At 40.4% G+C, this 22,244-nt stretch overlaps 1 protein-coding gene across 1 annotated transcript; it reads right to left on the reverse strand.

Moving 5' to 3' along the window:
- Positions 1-1,523: 1,523 nt before the first annotated feature.
- On the reverse strand, positions 1,524-21,341 carry COPB1 (COPI coat complex subunit beta 1). The gene is made up of 22 exons (XM_009905123.2): positions 21,221-21,341; positions 18,442-18,593; positions 17,566-17,795; positions 16,658-16,827; positions 15,954-16,068; positions 15,295-15,387; positions 14,643-14,780; positions 14,246-14,365; positions 13,709-13,816; positions 13,472-13,618; positions 12,366-12,511; positions 11,704-11,800; positions 10,957-11,117; positions 10,162-10,282; positions 9,602-9,829; positions 9,254-9,433; positions 8,057-8,201; positions 6,782-6,901; positions 5,495-5,640; positions 4,199-4,288; positions 3,276-3,431; positions 1,524-2,283 (listed from the first exon to the last, which is right to left on the reverse strand). The coding sequence occupies exons 2-22, from the start codon at positions 18,530-18,532 to the stop codon at positions 2,224-2,226; spliced, it is 2,862 nt and encodes a 953-aa protein (XP_009903425.1). The 5' UTR covers positions 18,533-18,593; positions 21,221-21,341; the 3' UTR covers positions 1,524-2,223.
- Between the last annotated feature and the right edge of the window lie 903 nt (positions 21,342-22,244).

The following is a 22,244-nucleotide window of genomic DNA, read 5'->3' on the forward strand; positions in this document are numbered from 1 at the left end:
TTTTTGTTTTACGTTACCCACCTCCATGTTTTCTTGGCATGATCTCTTCCTCTCCTACACAGCAGAGAATCACCTGCCATCAGGTAAACATTCCTGCTTCTTGTGTTATCATCTACATTGGACACATTTAAACCCCCACTGGGTCCTGAATAAAGAAATCTGACCCTGACTCACAGCAGCTCTATGGGAAGAGTGGGGCCATCGGAGAAACTGGCTTCCTGCTATGCCAGCTCTGCATCATGCAATGACTTTCTAAAACTTTTAATGGAAAAGCAGCAAGTTTTCTTGCTCCATTTTTATCTACTGGGAATTTATTCCTGTTCTTATCCAAATCTGAAATCAGTTGTGGAATAATACTACCTTACCCAAGATAGTCTACGCAATACAGAAAGTAGGTTAGTAAACTCCTTGTACACAGTTTTGAGCCATACAGCGTAGCTCCAGCCATACACTGGCTTTTACTAAGTTTTGCTGCAATGAAAAAGCTGTAAGTGGACCCAAAAGAATGATAGTCCATGGAAGATATTCTTTTTATATGCAGAACAGTTCTCCAGTCTCTAGGAAATTTTTTGCACCCCATTAGTATGTGGGAGTTACTTGGGAGAAGAACATTCACTTCAGTGAATGTTAGACACAGCGTGTTATAAAAGGCTAGTGGATTAAAAAAACCACTACTGCCAGCACAATTGTATTGCTTCTACAATTTTTATGTAGTAAAAACTCGGAGTTGTAGCTGCATCAATGCAAAATTTTAGCTGTTGACCAATTTCCTCCAGTTTTTGCTATGGGCAACCTATTTTCATCTCGCACCGGAGCTTAAGGACAGGACATAATGAAAGGTGAACCTAAAGCTTGCAAGAACAGACCAAAGCCAGCTGGCAAAAGAGCAGTACTGGGAGGAACAGGTAATGAAATATTTATAAGAATGTCACTTCTTAGCTCAATTTTTGCATTGTACTTCTAGGGGTATCCTTTAGCCAGACAAAATCTAGACTCACTCATTTCAGGATTTACATGTGTGCTCCCTCCTGTGCCTGTTCAGAGTGAAAATAGTTGCTAACATCAAGGCCTTAAACATTTTGGGAATCAGCTACTTAAGATACTAGATCAGTTATCTTCTGTCCTACTGGAGCAGGACACAGCTGTTCAACTTTAGCAGCACGACTTCTGGCCAGATGGAAGAGTACCTGTTGGCTCTGGAGATTTTTCTGTAGAATTAATTGCTTGTAACATTTTAACAACTTCACAATTAATACTCTGAGTCAGCTAGAAGTATTTCCAACCTAATGGTTGTATGTTTTAATCTACTACTAATATGCAGAACATTTAATAGCCAAATGGTGTTAACTCATTTCCACATTCTGACCTGACCTTCACTCACAATTCTTTCTTTTATCCAGTTCTTCAGCTTGGTTCAATTTACTGCAAGATCATGGTCAGCCTGAATCCTTCCCTCCTGAGCCTACACACAAGGCTAGTGGCTGCAGTCACTGAAAATACTGCTTATGCTGCTATAGGCTATAGGCCTAATGTGGCACTTGGCTGCTTTTTTGTATTTACAACAAGAACACCACCAGCAATGTTACATTACTCATAGAAACACTGTCAGGAAAGCATTTCAGAAGCAAAGTTAAAGGTTCTACTACTTACTGGTAGGAGCTGAATTTTGACCATTTCTTTTCTGATATTACAAGCTTGTCTGTGCCAAGTGATTGTGTTGCTAAACTCACCATTTAGGATACACAGCCTTTGATTTAGTGGTGGATTATACATTCTCCCAGGCATGCCAGAGTATTTTAATCCATGATCAGACATTCACAGAATTCAAGCCTAGCCATTATTGCAAACACTTCAGCTATTACACACCTGTTTTCTTACAGCACCATAACACCCCTACCCAGACTTAACACTGATCAAACAATAGAGATTATAATTTACAGACAAAACAGTACTGGCATAATTTGTTTATTGTACTGTGAGCATCAGTGTGTATTAGAGACAAAGAAAACATGACTTCCAGGACAGAGTAAAAAACCTGGAGATTTAAAGTTTTACTCAGTATCAATCATGGAGAACCTATAAATTATCTGCTGGAATGCTTTCAGCTCAAAAGCTTGGCTTCTACAATTACAGAACACTGGAGAATATAAGATGTTCTGGATCCCAAAAGCCACATACCTAAAGGTTAAATTGTAAAAGACTTGAAAAGACATTAGGTAAAATTTATACATTTGTTTTCTTCTGAGAGAGATTGATCTTATCTCCAAGACTCAGGGCCATCCCCTGCAAGGGAAAGAAAGAAGACATTCATCACAAAGATGTCATTCTTGTGTGGAAATGAAACATATAATTTAATAGGAAACTGTGGAGAGTATCTGCTCTTTATTTAAAAGCAAATAAAATATAACATCTATATATAAAGAAGGACATATTCTTCTAAAGGCCTATTTTATGATAATACACTGGGAAAGAAGATCTAACATAGGTTTAACGTATGGTTACACTAATTAAAAAGACAACCAGCACCAGAACAAGAGAACACAGTCTCAAGCTGCACCAGGGGAGGTTTAGGCTGGATGTTAGGAAGAAGTTCTTCACAGAAAGAGTGACTGGCCATTGGAATGGGCTGCCCAGGGAGGTGGTGGAGTCACCATCACTGGAGGTGCTTAAGAAGAGACTGGATGGGGCACCTGGTGCCATGGTTTAGTTGAATGGATAGTGTTGGATGATAGGTTGGGCTCGATGATCTCAAAGGTCTCTTCCAACCTGGTTAATTCTATTCATGTTTATAAATACATGAAGTGTGAGTGTGAGGAGGACAGAGCCAGGCTATTCTTAGTGATGTCAGGTGATAGGACAAGGGGCAATGGGTGCATCTGGATCACAGGATGTTCCACGAGAACATAGGGAAAAAAAATGTCACTGTGAGCACTGGAACAAGCTGCCCAGAGAAGCTGTGGAGTCTCCTTCTCTGGAGACATCCCAAACCTGCCTGAATGAGTTCCTGTGTGACCTTCTCTAGCTGATCCTGCTCTGATAGGGGGCTTGGACTAGATGATCTTTTGAGGTCCCTTCCAACCCCTAACATTCTGTGATATTCTTTCCTCACAAAAATCTGTAGAAGAACTTTAAACCTAAGGCTAACCTCCCCTAAAAGTGTTCCCATTTACCCAGTACTAGAAACTTCACTCACACACACAAATTTGCAAGTTTTTAGAGGACATTTTCTTCCACCTGAGAAGGGTGCCAGTGCTCTAAAAGCTCAGCCACATTACCTGACTCTTTGCGCGGATCCGTATGTGGCCGGTGACTGGCGCCTCTGGTCCCAGATGAATTGGCTTCTCAATGCTGACGTTTGCGAGGGCATCTTCTCCAAATATGGAACGTGCATAAAGATTGGCTGCCATAAAGCCACAATAACCAGAAAGTGCCTACAGAAAGCACATTTGAACTCCTTAGAAAGGCCATCCTCAGTTGGCTGGGTAGGTGTCAGTATTTAACACTGAAACTTCTTTCTTAACGCGCATGTTGTAAAATGTGAGAATCATTTAAGCCTCTTTCTTAATATACATATTGTAAACTGTGAGAAGCATACAGTGGGAAACAGTGGTGGTCTTTTTCTGTAGTTAATATTGCAATGTGTGCAACCTAGAGTACTCAAGACAAAACAGGATGGTATTTTATGGTCTGATTTACTGAACCACAAAATAGTCAAGAAGTTAAATAGCAGCAATGGCTACTATACTTATTTTGGCTACCATACAGGTAATAGCTATAAGCTAATATATCTTAATACCACATAGCTATAGTACAGATTTATTCTACTTTACCACAAACAGGCTCCATTAACAAAAGAAAAGGTAAAATGTGACAGAGAAGAAAGGAATTTGGAGCTGCTGAAAAAAACCCACATCATAAAAATAGATGGTTCCCTCAAATCCACTATGAATTCAAATATACATTCTGATTTCCTGCCTCAGCAAGAAAGAGCTAAAGTGATTAAGCAACAGAGAATTTTGGTAACATTAGCTTGCTTTTACTCACTTCAGCCCACTCATTTAAAAACTCTGAGTGCATGTACCATTTCATATTGTAAGCAAACACCTCTAATAAAATTCCTAACAAATGTTAAACAAATTGAACAAAGCAGCACACAAACTAAAAAGGGGTCCTAAAGATCTCGAGGCAAATAGCTCACCTTCTCTGGAGTCAGGCATTTCATATTGGTTGACTTCAGTATGTGCTGTAAGTATTCATTTAGATCAATGATGTTTGTATTCACTGTAACCTTCAAGAAGGGGAAAAAATAAAAGGGAATTACTTTAATTAGCACCTCAGGTATTTCTGAAACCATCTGGTCTTCATGACTCTAGAAAGGAGACTACTGCTACATTTCTCTTTGAGGAGCACCATATGCAGTCAGCTAGCTGCACCTCTCATTATGTGGTGGTATCATACAAAGTCTCCAGCTTCTGCCATCCACTTGTTTTGAGTGAGAATTTTGTTATTACCATGGTTTCTAAAACCAATTAGGTGAATATGGTGCTCTGCTAAATATGTTGACTCTACAGCAAATAGTGGACTTCTTGTCCAAACACAGTTTACACACTGTCAGAATAAAAACAGCTCAATTTTAACCAGTGATAAAAATTACTTTTGCCTTTCCCTTCTAGAAACAAAGCTCTCAGGGCCATCTTGTTTGAACTACTTTTATAACACCTTTTAGGCATGGTTCACAGATTGCTAAGGCTTCACACATTAGGTATTAAGGCATATTGTTCACAAGGTCCTTCTCAGACACTTAAATCTGAAGTGAATACATGTAGCAAACACGGCTACACTTTGTGTAAACTATCTCCCACTCTGTTTTAATGTTTCTACTCCATTCTTAAATTATGCTGTTCTATTGCATGAGATGGTCTGCCTTAAACCTCTTGTTGACAAATCTGTAACCAACAGGCTGAGCATCTCCTAAAATAATTTTCTTGGTCTTAAGTAGCATCCATAACCATATGCTACAGCTGTACTGCAAAGTAATACAGTGAAAGATGTCCCTGCCCATGGCAGGGGAGATGGACTAAATCACCTTTAAAAAAGTCCCTTAGAACCCAAACCATTCTGTGATTCAAAAAAGAAGAGGACAAGATAATTCAGAGCTGGAGAGGCTAACAATATGCAAAACTCTGCAGTCTCACCATAAACTTATACTTGTTGCTAACCTTTGAGTCAAAATATAGAACAATCATCAATCAATTTGGCCACCTCCCATGCAGGAGGTAAGGCTTGCTGCCTCTTTTGTAAGGAAAAAACCAACATGCATCACTAAGCCTGTGAAACAGACAAGAGAGCAACAAGAGAATGAACTACTTAATGCCAACGTCCAATGTGGAGGTTGAATGAGTTTTGTATCACAAGAGATAATGCTGATGTGGAAGAAGAAAAATTACTGTATCAACAGAAAACCCCAACCAAATAACAAAAACCATAAACTAACTTTGTTCTCCCACTCAAATTCTGCCCACATCTGTCTGAACTCCGCATCCGTGCAGGAAGCAGGCTGGATGTAATCCATGATGTCAATGTGAATGTCACTGAGGACCACACAGTTTCTGTCGCTGGCTGCTCCAGAGACATCATACACTGCAATATAAAACACAAACCACCTTCATGTCTGAGAAAGTGAATTTGCACTGAACAAGAGCATGCTTAGTTACCATCTGCCAGTTATCAACAATCAACCCTTCAATCTCATTGCTGACCTCTGCCCTCTTCCAGTGCTACAGAACTCTGCGTTAAGTGCATTGGCCTTTCAGGCAAGGCAGCCTAGCTCATTTCAAACTCAGACTTGGCTTGAAGCATCATGCTGACAATCATTCTAAAGGCAGCATGTTCTACTATGACTAAGTGATACATTTATTTTTTTAAAGACATCACAAAATATTCATACATTGTTCCCAGTACAAAGTGGTTTAGTTGATTTTGAGCTCATTAAGCAGTTCAGAAATCACAGAATCAGTAAAGTTGGAAAAGACCTCAAAGATCATCAAGTCCAACCTGTCACCACAGACCTCATGACTACTAAACCATGGCTTCAAGTGCCATGTCCAATCCCTTTTTGAACATCTCCAGGGATGGTGACTCCACCACCTCCCTGGGCAGCCCATTCCAATGGCTAATAACTCTCTCTGTGAAGAACTTTCTCCTCACCTCGAACCTAAACCTCCCCTGGTGCAGCTTGAGACTGTGACCTCTTGTTCTGGTGCTGGTTGCCTGGGAGAAGAGACAACCCCCACCTGGATACAACCTCCCTTCAGGCAGTTGTAGAGAGCAGTAAGGTCTCTCCTGAGCCTCCTCTTCTCCAGACTAAACAATCCCAGCTCCCTCAGCCTCTCCTTGTAGGGCTTGCGCTGAAGGCCTCTCACCAGCCTCATTGCCCTTCTCTGGACACGTTCAAAAGTCTCAATGTCCTCCTTAAATTGAGGGGCCCAGAACTGGACACAGTACTTAAGGCCTAACCAGTGCCGAGTACAGGGGTAGCATGACTTCCCTGCTCCTGCTGGCCACACTATTTCTGATACAGGCCAGGATGCCATTGGCCTTCTTGGCCACCTGGGCACACTGCTGGCTCATGTTCAGCCAGCTGTCAATCAGTATCCCCAGGTCCCTTTCTGTCTGGCTGCTCTCCAGCCACTCCGACCCCAACCTGTAACACTGCATGGGGTTGTTGTGACCAGAGTGCAGCACAGCACTGTTAATGTTGCACACTGAACTGTTTACTTACCAATATTACCAAAAATGATTCCATTCTCCGTTGAAGCGACTTTGACATTAGCTTTAATGTTTGCAAAATCATGTGGAGCAAGTGTCAGAGGAGATGGTTTTTCCACAAGTTTCAAGTCACCTGTGTAAAGTAATTGGGAGAGAGAGAGAGAACAGTGAAGACTAACAGTACACGGCAAGTTTAGCACTTGGAACAACATTGTTTGTATTTTTTTTTAATCATTCAATTCTGATGTCTACAGAGCTGCACTAAATACCACCAGAATGGTCTTAGCTGATTTGTAATTTTGTTTTTAGCTGGTTTTGGTAGGTTTTTCCACCCCCCCACTGTTTGCTACCTGCAAGACAAAGTAATTTATGTTACACTTCATATTTCAGTTAAAATATTAGTTTATTTACAGAAATCCCACTGAAAACAAATGCAAATACTGACCTGAAATATTTAACTCGATCTGAAGTCCATTTAAATGTTTACCAATCAGGTAATGGGCAATTCTACCGTGTGCTTTATCACTGACAACATCATAACACCTAATCCTACAGTCAGGTGTCTCAAAGCCAAAGTTCAACGTCTGGTATTACATGCACAAAGCTATTTATGAACAGGACAAAGTATTACCTTGATTTTGAATATAATTGCTCCCAAGAAACAGTAAAAAAGGTATTTTTCCTAGTTTTTTAGTAAGCAATTGTAAAAGACTCCTTTAGTTCTATCAGGCTGTGCAGTTTGTGAACACAGGATGAACTGCATCAGTTCTACACCAAGGAGTGATGCATCAAGTCAGATTTTGGAATGTATTTGAAGACATCAACAATATATTAATGTATTTGGTTTTATACATATCTTAATTAATCTGGTCAAATTATTCACAAAAGATTAGGAGGAAGGTTATGCCCCTCCAGCCACAGAACAGTTGAAGCTGCAAGAGATGTTTAAGATCGCCAAGTCCAACCACTGACCCAGCACTGCCAGGTCATCACTAAACAATGCTCCTCAGCACCACATCTCCGTAACTTTTAAATGCCTCCAGGGATGGTGACTCCACCATTGCCCTGGGCAGCCTGTTCCACAGCTTGACATCTGTTTCAGGGAAGAAATTGTTCCTATGTCCAACCTAAACCACCACCTAGGGGAGATGGCTTTTCAAAATGGTAACCAGGTGGCATGAATCTATAAGCATTTAGAAGTGTTGCTGAAACTCCTTACACCTGGGAGCCCAGGCCCAGTACCTCAGTGCTGATTAGCAGTTGCTTTGTTTCCAGCAGTGATCCTTACCTAGTGTGGCTAGTTCTAGCGTGCAGTTCTGCAGAGTATCGCTGGTCTGGTTGACCACCAGCACATCCAGCACAATGTCATACTGATTGACATGGACATATGCTTCTGCATAGACAGGGTCTGAGAAACCTGTCAGCTGAGTAACCTGTAAAAGAAAAGAGTTTAAGGTATTTTTATCCTCATAAACCACTTTAAAATATGGAATCATGTCAAAAAACCCCAACAAAACCAAGAATAAAGTGCAATTAAATCCATTACTCTTTAATATGAGCCTTCAAATTAAGCAGGTAGACAAAAAGCTTTACATTTCACAGAATTAACTTATTAGTAGGGAAAAAAAGGGGAAAACAGAAAAATAAAATAGGAGAACATACTACATGATAAACACAAGTTGTGTCTAGAAAATAGCATTTAAAGAAATTGTCATGCTTAGGAAACCTTATGCCTATGTATAAGTCTTCCAAAATAAATAGTTCATCAATGTATAGCTAAACATACATATTAAGCACACAAACACATTGAACTCTCCTTTAGTGTACACACTACAATTATAAAACCTTTCCAAGTGAAATGTCCCCAGAACTGAATTCACCTATGTTCCTAAAATATGGGCTATAATGCCATCTGTTCTTAAAAACATCAGCAGGACAAAGAAATACTGACTCAACATGAAAGGAAAGGTACCTTTAAACAGTAAAAGTAATTAACTCAGACTTTCAAGGAATAAAAGTCTGGGGGTTTAGCCCCTTCCCTGCCCACCCTCACCCTCCCCATCCTCTTTGGACCTTCCCTGCAGGTCCTGGTAACCAGTAGGGAGAGGAGGAAAAAAAAAAAAAGGTTAAAGAGTGAAACAAGGATGTACTGCACTTGGCAGTAGCATGGGTGGCCAGCCAAGGAAAGGGAGTCTTAATCATTTCTGACAGCCCTACTCTCTTCCCTGTGAGCCTTATTGGGCTCTTCAGACAAGTAAATAATCTAAATCGCTTTTCCACATCCCACTAGCTCAGCATTCTCCAATTATCCTTGTTATTATTCTCTCCCACTTTAAGCACAAAGGCTTTTTCTTCTTCACCTGATTCTAACCAGAAAATATCTAGATCTTTCTTATCAGCCAGCACCACCTGGTTCATCACTTCTGCTCTGCGACTCTTGAAGCTGATCCCGTACAGAAGCAGCACAAAGTGACATTCACATTACCTTATTAAGTTTGGATGCAAGAGGATCAGCAGCCTCTTTCCTCTGCGTGTTGCCCATTGCTGCGAGAAGGCTAAGCTGAAACTGGTCTTCTTTTGAGTTCATTTCATTTTTAGCAGTAAGCTGCATGAAGGAAATGGGATCGTCCGGCTGAACTGTCACATTCCTCTTCTCAGATTCTTTCTGCAGAAAGAGAAATATTCAAGAACTCACAATGAATTGCATTCCTCATGATGGAAAGACAGTCAAGGCTGACCTACACACAATCAAATGGTGACATTCCTGGGACCAGCTTGGATGTGAACATCCATTAAAAAGTCTGTTTATGGTTATACACTTATAACACCTCACCTTCTGGGAAAGTTTCTCCTCTTCTAGCTTGGCTGACAGCATATGAGAGAGGGACTGCCTGCATTCTTTGTTGAAAATATCGTTCATAAGAGGAGAACATTCTGACAAAACTTTCAGGCACAAGGAAATACGATCCACATCATCATCTGTAATTGGCTTCTTAGGGAGAGAAGACTTTCCCAAATGGAGAATAGTGGCCATCAGCAGCATAGCCTCAGCAATAAAGGACTAAGAAAGAGGACAAAGGAAAGAGAATGGAAGGAGGTTATTGCATTTCTCACAGCTTGACAGAAACATTTCAGACTTATTTACAAAAAGGCGTGCAGTAAGAGATTTTATTATTTGGAGGGGTTTTTTTAGTACTTACTGTATAGGAATCGAGCAGCATGATTTAGACTGTCTAGATAGAGAGGCTGGAAAGCAGTCAGCTCTCTTTGTAACTCAAATTATCACTATTATCCAACCACATAGCTAGGACTTCACTTGGAATTGAACACATTTTCTGCCCATTTAACCAGCTCTTCTTTGCAACTACAGTGAAAACATAATAGCTGACTCACATTTTGTTTTTTCTTTTCCTGAACAAGTGACACATATCGCAAAGCGATCTTAGTCAGAGTTGTAGCAAGGGAAGCTGCAACGAAGAAGTCGCCATCGAGCAGGAATCCCCGTAAGGGAGGTCTGCAAAGAGAAAGGATATTCAGAAATAGAGTTCTGGATGACACTCCTTTGCCCACTTATCTTCATGCCTTAATACCCACACTCTACAACCAAAACAAGCTTGAAAGGTCTCAGAAGCAGGTTTCTTTCCCTTGATTTCCAGACACAGAAGATATTCAGAAGTCGCACAGCCATTTCCACATAGAGTAGGGAGGGAAGAGTGTAATGCTAATTTCATTGTAGCTCTGAGATGATAATGACTAGTCAAGATGAAGAAGCTCATCTACAGTAGTTAAGGAAATACAGCAATTGTTCTGGCTACCAATAAACTACACTAAGTATTAAATAGTGCAAGGTGATATTAAGGAAGAAAAAAACAAACAAAAAAGGTTGTAGTCTGATGGCAACATCTCTCTATCAAATTTAAACTGTCAGGGAATTTTCTGAATGACTTCTAAAGAATCAGCTAGACTTTAAGACACCATAATGAATAGTGTCCTTTTTTGATATGCAGCAACCTCTGATGACAAATCCTAAGCAATTAGGCCATTTCCTATCTGGTATCATCTATGGGGCTAATACCTTTAAACAGGGTAATACCTCAACCACTAAACTCTGCATGAGAAAGAATACTATTAAAAATAAATAAATAAATGACCCAGCTCACTGCTGGCCTGGTATGAACTCTTAAATACCTGTCATCTTCCTTTTTGGAAGGTTGGGAACTACTGAGAGGGCTTTGTGTGACATAAATACCCATGTCTGTCAACAAATTTTGGGTTGGACAAACGGACACCTCTTCTTCAGGTTTCAGCTCACCAGCTTCTTTCTTGATTTCCGATTCTACTATTGGGACCTAGAAATGAACAGGAGACAACTGTTGTGATTTATATAAAACATGGTATTTGTGTTCCGGAGAAGGTTTTAGGAAACAAACAACAAACTCCCAAAAATGTATCTCCTAGGTTTTTCTAAGTACAGTTACAGTGCAACAGTTATAAGAAAATTTGAGGAGATTGGCAGATGTTGAAATATATACAGAAACCTCTAACTCATGCAATAAAGCTCACATTGCACAGGAGGTCTTGGATCTCTCCAGAACCCAGACTTAAAGCACTCTTCTTTTGTTAGTGGATATAATTAAAATGTATCTTAAAGCTGCCATAATATTCTAAAATAAGGAATTTCTCATCTCCCCTTTTAATAGGGCATCACTCCATATATGCTAGTTTCATGTATGCTGCTTAAAATAAAAATCATTAGCAAATGCCAAACTCTAACTAGATTTTACTTGAGATTTCTTGTGTATGTGCCATTACATGTCACAACTGCTCAAAACTTTGTTGCATCTTACTTTTTAAATAGAAAAAATACCTTTTTCTTAGAAAACATACTGCATAGTAGTAAGCAAACAAGGAGCTAGCCTCAAAAAGTAAACACACCTCTCCCAGTGATCTGCGAACTTCTGTCATTACACTTTGTATATCTTCCTTTGTGCTGCAATATTCTCCAAGGATCCATAAAGCACCTCGGTAAATCCTAAGACAACAAAAGTAACTTCAGTCATGCTTTCATGATATACTCAGATTAGCATCAAGGGGAACAATTTATGGTTAGGTGGCAAAAGCCAGTCTTGAGAATGCAAAAGGACACAACTGACAGTAAAAAAGTTTGTATCCTTTCAGCCTTAGCATACCAAGGAACAAGTACAGCAAATAAGATATATTCTCTGCTATTCCCATCTGTATTAATCTTGACATCTTTCCTTCACATAGGAAAAGATGAAAGACAAGAACATGAATGCTTTACAGTTGGTCTTTGTCAACAATGCTGTCTTCTAGCAAGTGCAAATATCAGCTACACCATAAAAATTAAACTTGAATTTATTTTCTTTATTCAGTGCAGCAAGAACCCAGTATAACTTTTGTAGAAGTAGACTAGGAAGCTGTACCTAGAAATCATCTACCCCCAAAACATCTCAGTTTCAGTTATTCCTGTTCATGTATGGGTTGCAAGGGCTTTGGTACATATTTAATGGAATTATACAATCAAAACCAGTGAAGCACAGGCTGCTCCAATATGTGGTATCATATTTTGGACTCACTTGACAGATTTAATAGCGTGAAAAACTTCAAGCATCTTCTCAACAATAAGAGGTCTGAGGTTATCAAATCGCTGGATCGCTTCCCTCACAAACTCCAGGACATCAGCAGCTGCCGCTTCGTTGTTATCACTAAGGAACTCCATCAGCTGGCATGAAAGAGTGAACATGAGCACAAGGAGAAGCATGGCTGAACAGTTTGAACAGTAGCATTTTCCTTCTATGTTCAGAAAAATAAAACTGCATATAGATCACAGAATCACAGAATGCTGTGATAGTGATGGCATACTGAACAGGCTGCCCAGAAAATGCTTTCTCATGCTGAGATGGAATTTCCTGTGATTGAGTTTATGTCCATTGTCCCTTGTCCTATCACCGAGTATCACTAAAAAGATATTGGCTCCATCCTCCTGACAGCCACCCTTCAGATATTTGTAGATGTTGATAAGGTCCCCTCTCAGCCTTCTCTTCTCCAGACTAAACAGTCCCAGGTCTTTCTCCATAAGAGAGATGCTCTAGTCCCCTCAGCATCTTGGCAGCCCTCTGTTGAACTCCCTCCTGTAGTTTCCTGTCCCTCCTGAACTGGGGAGCCCAGAACTGTACACCATATTCCATATGTGATCTAACTAGGGCAGAGCAGAGAGTACACTCCATCTCTTCATCTAGGTCGTTGAACAAGACTAGACCTAGCACTGATCCCTGGGGGACACCACTAACTACAGGTCTCAAACTGGACTGCACCGTTGACCATGACCCTCTGGGCCTTGTTGTTTAGCCAGCCCTTGATACATCTCCATCTCCCATTAAACAAAGCTGAAGCCAAACACCCATTCTGAACAATTACCAATTATCACACTCCTCAAACTGTTTTGGTAATGATACAAGTTATTGCAGTTTTAAACAACAGCACTCTCCAGCTCACGTTCTTCAAAACTATTTAAAAATGAAGTCTCAAAAGACAGCATCAAAAGTCCTGGATTTCTCTAGGGATTAAAAACAGTATTGCTTTGTGTAAGGGCACTATTAGAAATACCTCAGCTTCAGTTATTCCCCAGGTTTTGGGTATAACTAGAGCACATTTAATAACAATTAATGAAGTATTTGCATACCACTGGGATAACGTTTGCAGCCATGTCCGGAAACCGAACGCTACAGGAATGCAAGGTACGAACAAGCAGCTGTCGATACTTGTCTGTATCTTCATGCTCTGTCACATTATTAGTTTTAATCACTTCCTTCTTCAGAACAACCACAAGCTGCAGGTAAGTTCAAATAAAACTGAGTCAGGTCACATATTTTCCCAACAAAAAAATAGTGTAATGAAACAAAAGTAATATTTGTTTTACCTCCTCCACGTTTCTTGATGAGACAAGGTCCAGAGACAGCTGAAGGGTTTTTTTGCGCACTTCCAGGTCTGGGGTGTTCAACACTCTCAGGATGTCCATCACTAGATCCTGAAACAGTAATAAAATGGTTAACTACTTTATTGCTTTAAATTACTTCCTTTTCACACAATTCTAATTTTCAGTCCTCGATGATTCTCAAAGACTTTCTGGACATGCAATATGTAAATCTACTGACAACCAGACAAGATAACCTTGGCATTAGGAACTTCACAGTGCTCATTTAATAGCTCCCACATTTACATAAGAGCCTACCATGCAAGCTACATCATTAAGCCTTGCCATTGTTAATTCTTATGCAGTCAATAAAAGCAACAAAAAAACCCTTATTAGATGGACTGTTATGTTTATACCAAAAAAAAAAAATGGAAGAAGATGGAAACTACAGAATTAAATTTCTGCATGCATCACAACACAGAAAAGTTTAATTTAGGAAAGAAAATCCTTCCATGAAGTTGCAGGAAGAGACAGCTCACATACCTGTAACACTCGTTCATGGGAGGGATGCTCCTTTAATTCAATTAACCGATCCAAAACAATCAGCTTCACATTATTATCACTTTCCTTAATAATCAAATCTATGTAGCATTGGGCAGCTGCCTAAAATTAAAAGGATCAAACCCATTTTTTAGGTAATGAAGAAAGGGGCTAATTTCTCAGAGAAATTCAGGAAAATGCACACTGTTCATAACTATTATAGCAATTACTCAAGGAACTGTCTTATTTTGTGACTATTTTTAAGAGATAGCTTAAGGCAGTGTTTCAAATGTGCTGTTTAACACCCCTATCACTAAAGTTTTTGCTCTTTCAAAGCATCAGTGTACAGCATACAGTACATTAAAAGCTACTGAAACATCTGAAAACATCACTTTTATACCTTGATTGCTGTTGGTGCACTGGAGAGTGTAACTAGAGTGCCTGCAGCTTCATACTTCACTGCAGGACTGGATGACTGCAGCAAGTTGTAGATGCAGCGAATAAAGCGAGCTCTCTCCGATGGATTTGCATGACAGACCTAGATAAGGAAGAAGAATGTAAAGTTGGCACAAAGGAAAAATGAAAACAGCAAATCACATAGCTTAACTGCTCCTTTATCTTACAACAAAGAGAAAATTAAGCAAAAGAGGACATCCTCTTCTGGGGATAGGAAGTGTCATTCACATTTGTAAAAATCTAATTATGAAAACTATTAAAAAGCTATTCTTGATAATACTGTGCAATGATACAAGGTCTTAAAATCTCAGATTAAAAGCAAGGGCACAGCCTCTACTAGATTTTTTAACAGATGCCCTGCTCATGTCTATGAAGAACAGTCTAATAATGCATAGCAAATGAGATGAAGCATACTGCTCCAGCCTGTGCACACTTGAGCAGTTTGTTTCAAGAGACGAATCTACTAAACAATGACATTTTCCTGACAGGGACTAAAAGCCTTTCCCAGCAATGTTCTATTGCTTTCAAAAAAAGCAATCTAATACAATCTAGTATGTGCATTTATTTTAAATGTGCCAAAACATTTCCCTTTTTACCTTATAAATTAATTCAACAATAACCAACTGTAGTATGTCACCAAATGTCTGGACCTGGTCAATACAGGTACTCAAATAATCCAAAGCTCGATCCTATACAAATAGAAGATAAATGATTCTCAATTAGCCTGAGTTTGCTCACTCAGATGTATTTTAAAATCAAAATATAGACCAGCATATACACAAACCTTCAGCTTTGAATTTAAAAACAATTGACAGAAGTAATAGAAACCTGAAGAGCAAATGAACCAATTCCCTCTATAGATGGCAGAAAGAGACAAAACTCATGGTAATCAGGCACAAAATGGAATTGTCTGCAGAGCAAACAATCAAAAATGCTACATAGAAGTTAGCACTACAAATGCTAAAAGCCAGCAGGTAATGGAGAGCTTCTCAGTCTCAGTAAGCACACTTGGCAACACTAATTAAAATTTTCAGCACCATCATATGTCTTCACCAAACAGTGTTTTTCCTTCAAAATGAAGACAACACTAAAGCCTTACTTAAACTTTTTCATTTACCAAATATTTCACAATTTCTTGTCAGGGTTGGGATTTTTTCATGAATATAAGTAGTCTATACCACCAACAAACTACTGGCTAGTTACCTAGCACACTTTCAAGTAGTTACACCAAATAAGTTTCAAGACATATCCTTACCTGATCGGCATGAATTAGCATCATAAATGCATTTCTTTTGCAGCTTGCATCTTTCTCATTCACCAAGAAATCATGGATCAGTTCAGGAGCATCAGGTATGAGATGTTCAAAATTTCTTCAAAAAAGACAACCCAACCATAATTAGAAGTACTGAGAAGGAGCAGGAGCTAAGGTTTAGGTGCATACCCTAAAGGCAAGTGTTTACCAAATTTCCAAAAGCATAAACCAGTGATACATAGGTTTTATGTAGCTACTTGAAACTGAACAGGCTTGAGGTTCTTTAAAAACCTTATCCTGACAGCTAAGACATTACCCATCAACAGTTTTTGCTTAGTCGAAACATTCAGCCACACTGTTCAGGTATTATCTGCAATAATGTTTTGTGAGTAACCGCAGTACATGAAGAATGTCTTGCTTCAAAGAAATTTATACAAGCATAATATTCAGGTGATTAAGAAAAGCATTTGCCCACACAAATCAATCTGCAGTATAAGGATATCAGTCAGACTAAAGAAAGCAGCAGCAGTACCTTTGCTTTTCCAAAGAAGTCCATTTAGATAAAAACGAAAAAGCAAACAAAAATCCCAAACCGAATACCACACCAATGACTGAGAAATGTTTATGAGATCTCAAAAACTACCTACATTACTAAAGCTACCCTTGGGTTTCTACATCCACAACTTTAAATAGTGTCTGGCATTTACCTATAAATGGTGTAAATGGCCAGAACTGCATTTCTGCGCACGTAGCTGTGACGGTGCTCCAGACATGCACGAATGGCTGGCATCAAAGGCTCCAACAATTCTGCTTCCTTCAGCTTACAAAGAAAACGGAGAGTAGAGCCTCGAATAAATTCATTCGGGTGCTGAAGATCCTAAAATCAACAAGAAACATATTTGAAATGCCAGACTCTTCAGCCTAATTTTTAGGCCAGCTTTTTCCCCACACTCAGCTTTCCACAGTATAAGCTCCCAACATCCATGACCCCACCTCACTGTCTTCTCATGAAATACCTTCTTAAAACACTGCTGGCTTGCAATATTTAAAAATGACACATTCTGTTTAGTAAAACTTAAAAAGCCTATGGGATCATCTTCTGTGTTGTATGTGTCTTCTCCAATTACTAAGGCTGGGAAAGCCTACTCTGCAAGCAGTCCCATACTCTGGATACAAACCTCTGGTGCGTATCAGTTCATCTGCTTCTGACCCATTTCCAAAGAGGCTGAAGGGATTATTATCTTTGGGAAGAAGCGTCTCAAATATTCCACAATGAAGCTATTAAAAAAACAGTGTACTTTCATGACCCATGGCTTGTCCCAAGACACTGTGAAGACTTTAATTAGGTTAACCCTCATCTTTGAGGTTGATTGACTTGGAAATAAGAAGCATTTTTTCTTTTTGTTTAAGTCTTAATAGCAAAAGGAAGCAAAAATTCCTTGATAGTAGATCTGCTGGTTATGCACAGTTATCCAGCTCTGAGGCACCAAGACCTAACAGGTAGGAAATGCTGACCAGAAACCATTTCAATATTCACTAAAAAAAACACCAAATTATCCACTTTTTGTGGAAATCCCGTATAAGAACAAAAGCACTGAAATAAATAATGGGCTACCTTTCTGTATGCATCACACACAAGGATCATTTCTTGCAAGAGTCTGCCATCTGGGGTGGTCTTGGGCACTATCTCCCAAAAAACAAGCAGCAGCTTTTTGATGGTATGATCTTGGAGAGGCAGGACAAAACGTATAATGGTCATCAGAAGCCCAGGCAGTTTTTCACCATTCAGAATCATAATGATTACTTTCTTCAAGGCCTCTGTCTTCAACTTGACATCTCCTTTTTCTAGAGGAGGATGAGATGAAATCAGAAAGGCTAAAGACATCACCACTAGTTTAACAGGAATACTCATCTTCAGTGTCACCAGCCACAAAGCTCCTCTGAAGGAGTGCAGTATAGCATACCAATATAATTCACACCCTTACTTCTACTAAAAGGATAAAGAGGAAGCAAGAGAAATTTAGAGAATAAGCATAGAGTTCAGTCTTAATTCTAGGATTAAAATATTGGAATTAAACAAGTTCAACAAATTTCACAGCTGTTTCAATGCTCAAACTCAAACAGCCTTTTATGCCAGGATACTGCAATGAACTCTGATGTCATACATATACTAAATACGGACACCACCCTCTTGGTGAGTGAGACAGAAGAGTGCATAGAATAAGTGATAAGACACTTGCTTATCAGGACATTACTTGAATCTGCCTTAGGCCAGGCAGGTATTCTTCAAACAGAAAGACAAGAAAAGATTTCATATTTTTGCACAGACTAAGTAGGGCGGGGGGGAGGTGTTTGGGTAAATCCAAAAATCAAAACTAAAACACCTAAGATAAATACCAAAACAGGAATGCACACACTTCAAAAATCAACAGAATAAAATAAAGAGCAAACTGACTTGTTTGCATCCTTCAAATCATTGCCCATTACTTGCCTAGGTCATTTTTTAAGCTGATTTCAGAAGGTGGTTCTGAATCCATCGGAACATTGATTAACGTGTAACACACGTTCTCTGCAGCAGTCATGGCTCTTGGTTACACAAGTTTTCTCAGAGGAAGAAGTATTTTGACAGGAGTATCAGACAACCTAAAAAACAAGCAAACAAAGCCAGCCCAAAGTGAACAGATTTTAATAGCAACACAAAAATGCCTTCGTAACTGAGTTCATGACTCAGAGAGATTGCTGGGTTTCTTGAGAAGACGCATTCAAAAGCCTTCTTGTTTTTCTATTATTCTAAAATATTCCTATTAGCAACAACAAAAAAAATTAAGAGCATGAAATTTATCAAAGATTTAAAAAACATAGAAAGTAAATGAAAGAAAACTTTCCATTACTTAGCATGCATAGCTAGAGATAACAGAAGTGTACAGGCACCCGAGAGAAGCTGAACCGACACATGTCGCAGCCTTTCCCTCATTTACTCATCCTCTGATCCTGACACTGCATACCAAATATCCTTCCCATAATCCTGTGCCATTCCAGGTGAACTGATCCAAGCTGCAAAATCAGCTGAAAAATGTCACAAGGTGGGGAAAGAAAAGCGGTATCTTTTGACTTGTTTATAAGAAGTTGAATCAGCCTATGAAGGAGGCTTTGAAGAGCAGCATGAGATTAAACAGAGCAGAAACCAAGGATGGCAGAAAAGACAACATGGAGAGGGCAGTTGGACTGTCCTTTATCTGCCCAGGATCCACAGACCAGCTAACCTGTACTGGTTACCTGCTCTGCTAGACACTACTGAGGAAGGTAAGGATTTTCATAATGAAAAGTATGAGCTCACAGACCTATCAAAGCTGCTGCGTGTCTGACAGTTCAGATAAGAAAACAGGCAATTAAGCTCAATCCTCTTCCTGATGTTTGACTTTTTAATCTTGTGTAACAGACACCCAGGGTCAAATCAATTTCTTACTCCATTTCTTAAAGTAATGAAAACCACTCAAGTTTGAGCCTGCTCTTTTAATACTATGTTGCCCTAATGACAAACACAGCAAAGGAAAAAATGTTACTTCCTACTACAGGGAATTAATTTTCTAGAAGTCTTTAACAAATCATTAGATCAAGGAAGATGTCTTTAAGTTGTAATACATGAGGCAAATTTGTTTTACATAATTACTATTGCTAAGTAATTACTATTACTAACTAATAATAGAGGCAACAGAACTGAACAAAATGATCCCCGTTAAAGGTGGGATTTATATGAAGATGACAACATCAAACTCTCCAACTCAAGGCTACGCTTTCACTGCAGATCACTTTCTGCTAAGCTCAACAATCAAGGCCATACTTCCATGACATAAAGCTTTCAATAACGTGCCTGTTTATTGTGTGGGGACGCAAGCTCCCATCACCTCTTTCACCTGTGCAGACAACTTCTCGGATGCAAAGTGTGTAAGCACTAAGCACAACAAACAAAATCCAGCAGACCAACAAACACCCATGCCCAGCCTGGTTAAGAGCACCGCCCCCCTGAGGAAAGAGAGGCAGAGGCAGGACAGAGTTGTGGTATTTGAACGAACACTTAAGACACTGCACAAGCCGATACTGTGTCCAAAGTCCTTCTTCTCATTAGTTGGGCACCTAGAGAACCTCAGGCTGAACAGGAAGCAAGTAAGTTGTGCTTACCCAGGCTGCAGCCTCTTTCTAAGCAAGAAAATAAGACAACTATAGGTACCACAACTACTACCCCCCAAAAAAATAATAGTGTTCTTTAAAGGATGCTTTTATTACAAATTCTCAATTTTTAAGGATTAGATCCTTCAAGCTCTTTCTTTATAAATATCTACACAAACAGCCCCTGCTAATTTTCAAAATATTACTGTTTTCTTGCCTCAGCAGCAGCTTTTTACATACTTTTCCATACTGTTACCCAGAACTCTAGCTTCAAAGCCCTGCAGCTAGCACCTTCATCTCCAATAACTCATACAGACCATGAAGTAGACCTTTGTAAAAAGTAGATGTGGTATCTTTACTCATTCAAAGACCTCAAACGCAGAAAATCTCTAAACAATCCCAGCAGAATAACCACCACCAAGTCTTTCTCCAAGGGACGATGCCTTGAAACCACAATTTAATCTAACACACAATCCCCACAAACACAGACTTCTCCAGCAACAGAATTTCTGAATACGTGTATAAGGAAATTGAAAGCTACACAGTTCATACAACACGGAGGAGGGGAAAAAAGGCCACACCTGCTCTACATTCTTGGAAAGCGTTGTGAACTGGGGCACCTTAGGAACCCAAACCCTGACAAAGCATCACTTTATCGATGCGGACCTACAATACAGAATGTGAAAATGTCTACTAAAAAAACCCGAGTAAATTTGCAGCCAGTTTAGGGACATTTCTCCCTTAATTCTCCAGGTGACTACGTTTTGCTCAAAACACCGAGCACTTTTAGCTAAGAGTTAAAATATTTCATGCCCTTGTTTGCCTGCCGCTCCTCTGAAGATATTCAAAGCCCACATCACCGCAACACCCCGGCACCTTTGTGGGAGTCGTGCTACAACGGCACCAAATCCACAGGCCCACGGTCCTCCGTTAATAGCGCCGGGGGCTTGCTTGAGGGAATCAGCAGGAAGGGAAGACGCCGGCGGGGCCAGGAGGCCTCAGGCCTCCCGGCTACGCCGGAACAGCGGCGGCACCGCCACGGCCCTGACGGCCCTGAGCAGCACCCAGCAAAACCACTGCTCCCCTGACGCAAGGCTCCGTACCCGGTGGAGCGGTGGCCCGGTGCGGTCCAGTCGGGCCCGGTGCGGAGCTGTGCCCGCGGCGCTCCCGCTCCGGCGATGGCTGACGTGGAGCCGCTCCTTCCTCAGGCCACATCGATAGTACGGCGGCTCTAGAGGGACACGCCTCTCACCAGCATGACAACGCGAAAGGGGTGGGACTGCTGCGGTGGCACCGCCATTTCCGCGTTGCCGTGCGTGGGTGAAAGAGAGCGCGCCAGCCAGCCACGAGGGCGGGAGGAGGGACTTCCGCCTCTGACGTCAGGGAGGCAGCAGGGTGCGTGCGCTAACCCGCGGGAAAGCGGCTTTGTGGAGGAGCTGGGAGTGCTGGTGGTCAGGCTCACTATGAGCTATCAATGCTAAGGCCAATAGTATCCTGAGATGCACTGTAAAGAGTGGTGTCCAGCAGGTCAAGGGAGTTGTCCCCTCTACTCTGCTCTAGTGAGATCATAGCTGGAGTATTGTGTCCAGTTCTGGGCTCTCCAGTTCAAGAGACAGGGAACTAGAGGAGGGAGTGCAGCAGAGACTACAAAGATGCTGAGGGGAGTGGAGCATTTGTCTTACAAGTCTCGGGGCTGTTTAGCTTGGTGAAAAGACGACTGAGAGGGAATTGTCCCACCACTCATCAACAACTAAAGGACACAGGTCAAGAGGATGGGACCAGAGTCATCTCAGTAGTGCCCAGCAAGATGACAAAGGACAATAGGCACAAAATGAAACATGTAAAGTTCCACCTAAACACAAAAAAACAAACCTTCTTTGAGGGTGCTGGAGCACTGGTATAGACTGCCCAGAGAGGTTATGAAGTCTCCTTTGGAGAGATTCAAAACCTGCCTGGACATGTTCCTGTGCAACCTGCTTTGCTAGGGGTTGGACTAGATGATCTCCGGAAGTCTCTTTCAACCCCCACCATACTGGGTTTCTACTAAAATAATTATGAGGGAAAAAAATACAATATATATAAAGAAAAAGAAGAATAAGGGAAAAAAAGTAATGAAAAAGCTGCTAT

Source organism: Dryobates pubescens, chromosome 22, assembly GCF_014839835.1.
Source record: "Dryobates pubescens isolate bDryPub1 chromosome 22, bDryPub1.pri, whole genome shotgun sequence".
Taxonomy (NCBI): Eukaryota; Metazoa; Chordata; class Aves; order Piciformes; family Picidae; genus Dryobates; species Dryobates pubescens.

What these genes read in the sequence shown, in the direction of transcription:
- COPB1 (XM_009905123.2), bottom strand. Translation starts at nt 18,532, where the DNA reads ATGACTGCTGCAGAGAACGTGTGTTACACGTTAATCAATGTTCCGATG. An exon ending in GTGCACCAACAGCAATCAAG is followed by an intron (nt 14,366 to 14,642) that starts GTATAAAAGTGA and finishes TTTTAATTTTAG; the next exon opens with GCAGCTGCCCAATGCTACAT. An exon ending in TCCAAAAAGGAAGATGACAG is followed by an intron (nt 10,283 to 10,956) that starts GTATTTAAGAGT and finishes TTCTCTTTGCAG; the next exon opens with ACCTCCCTTACGGGGATTCC.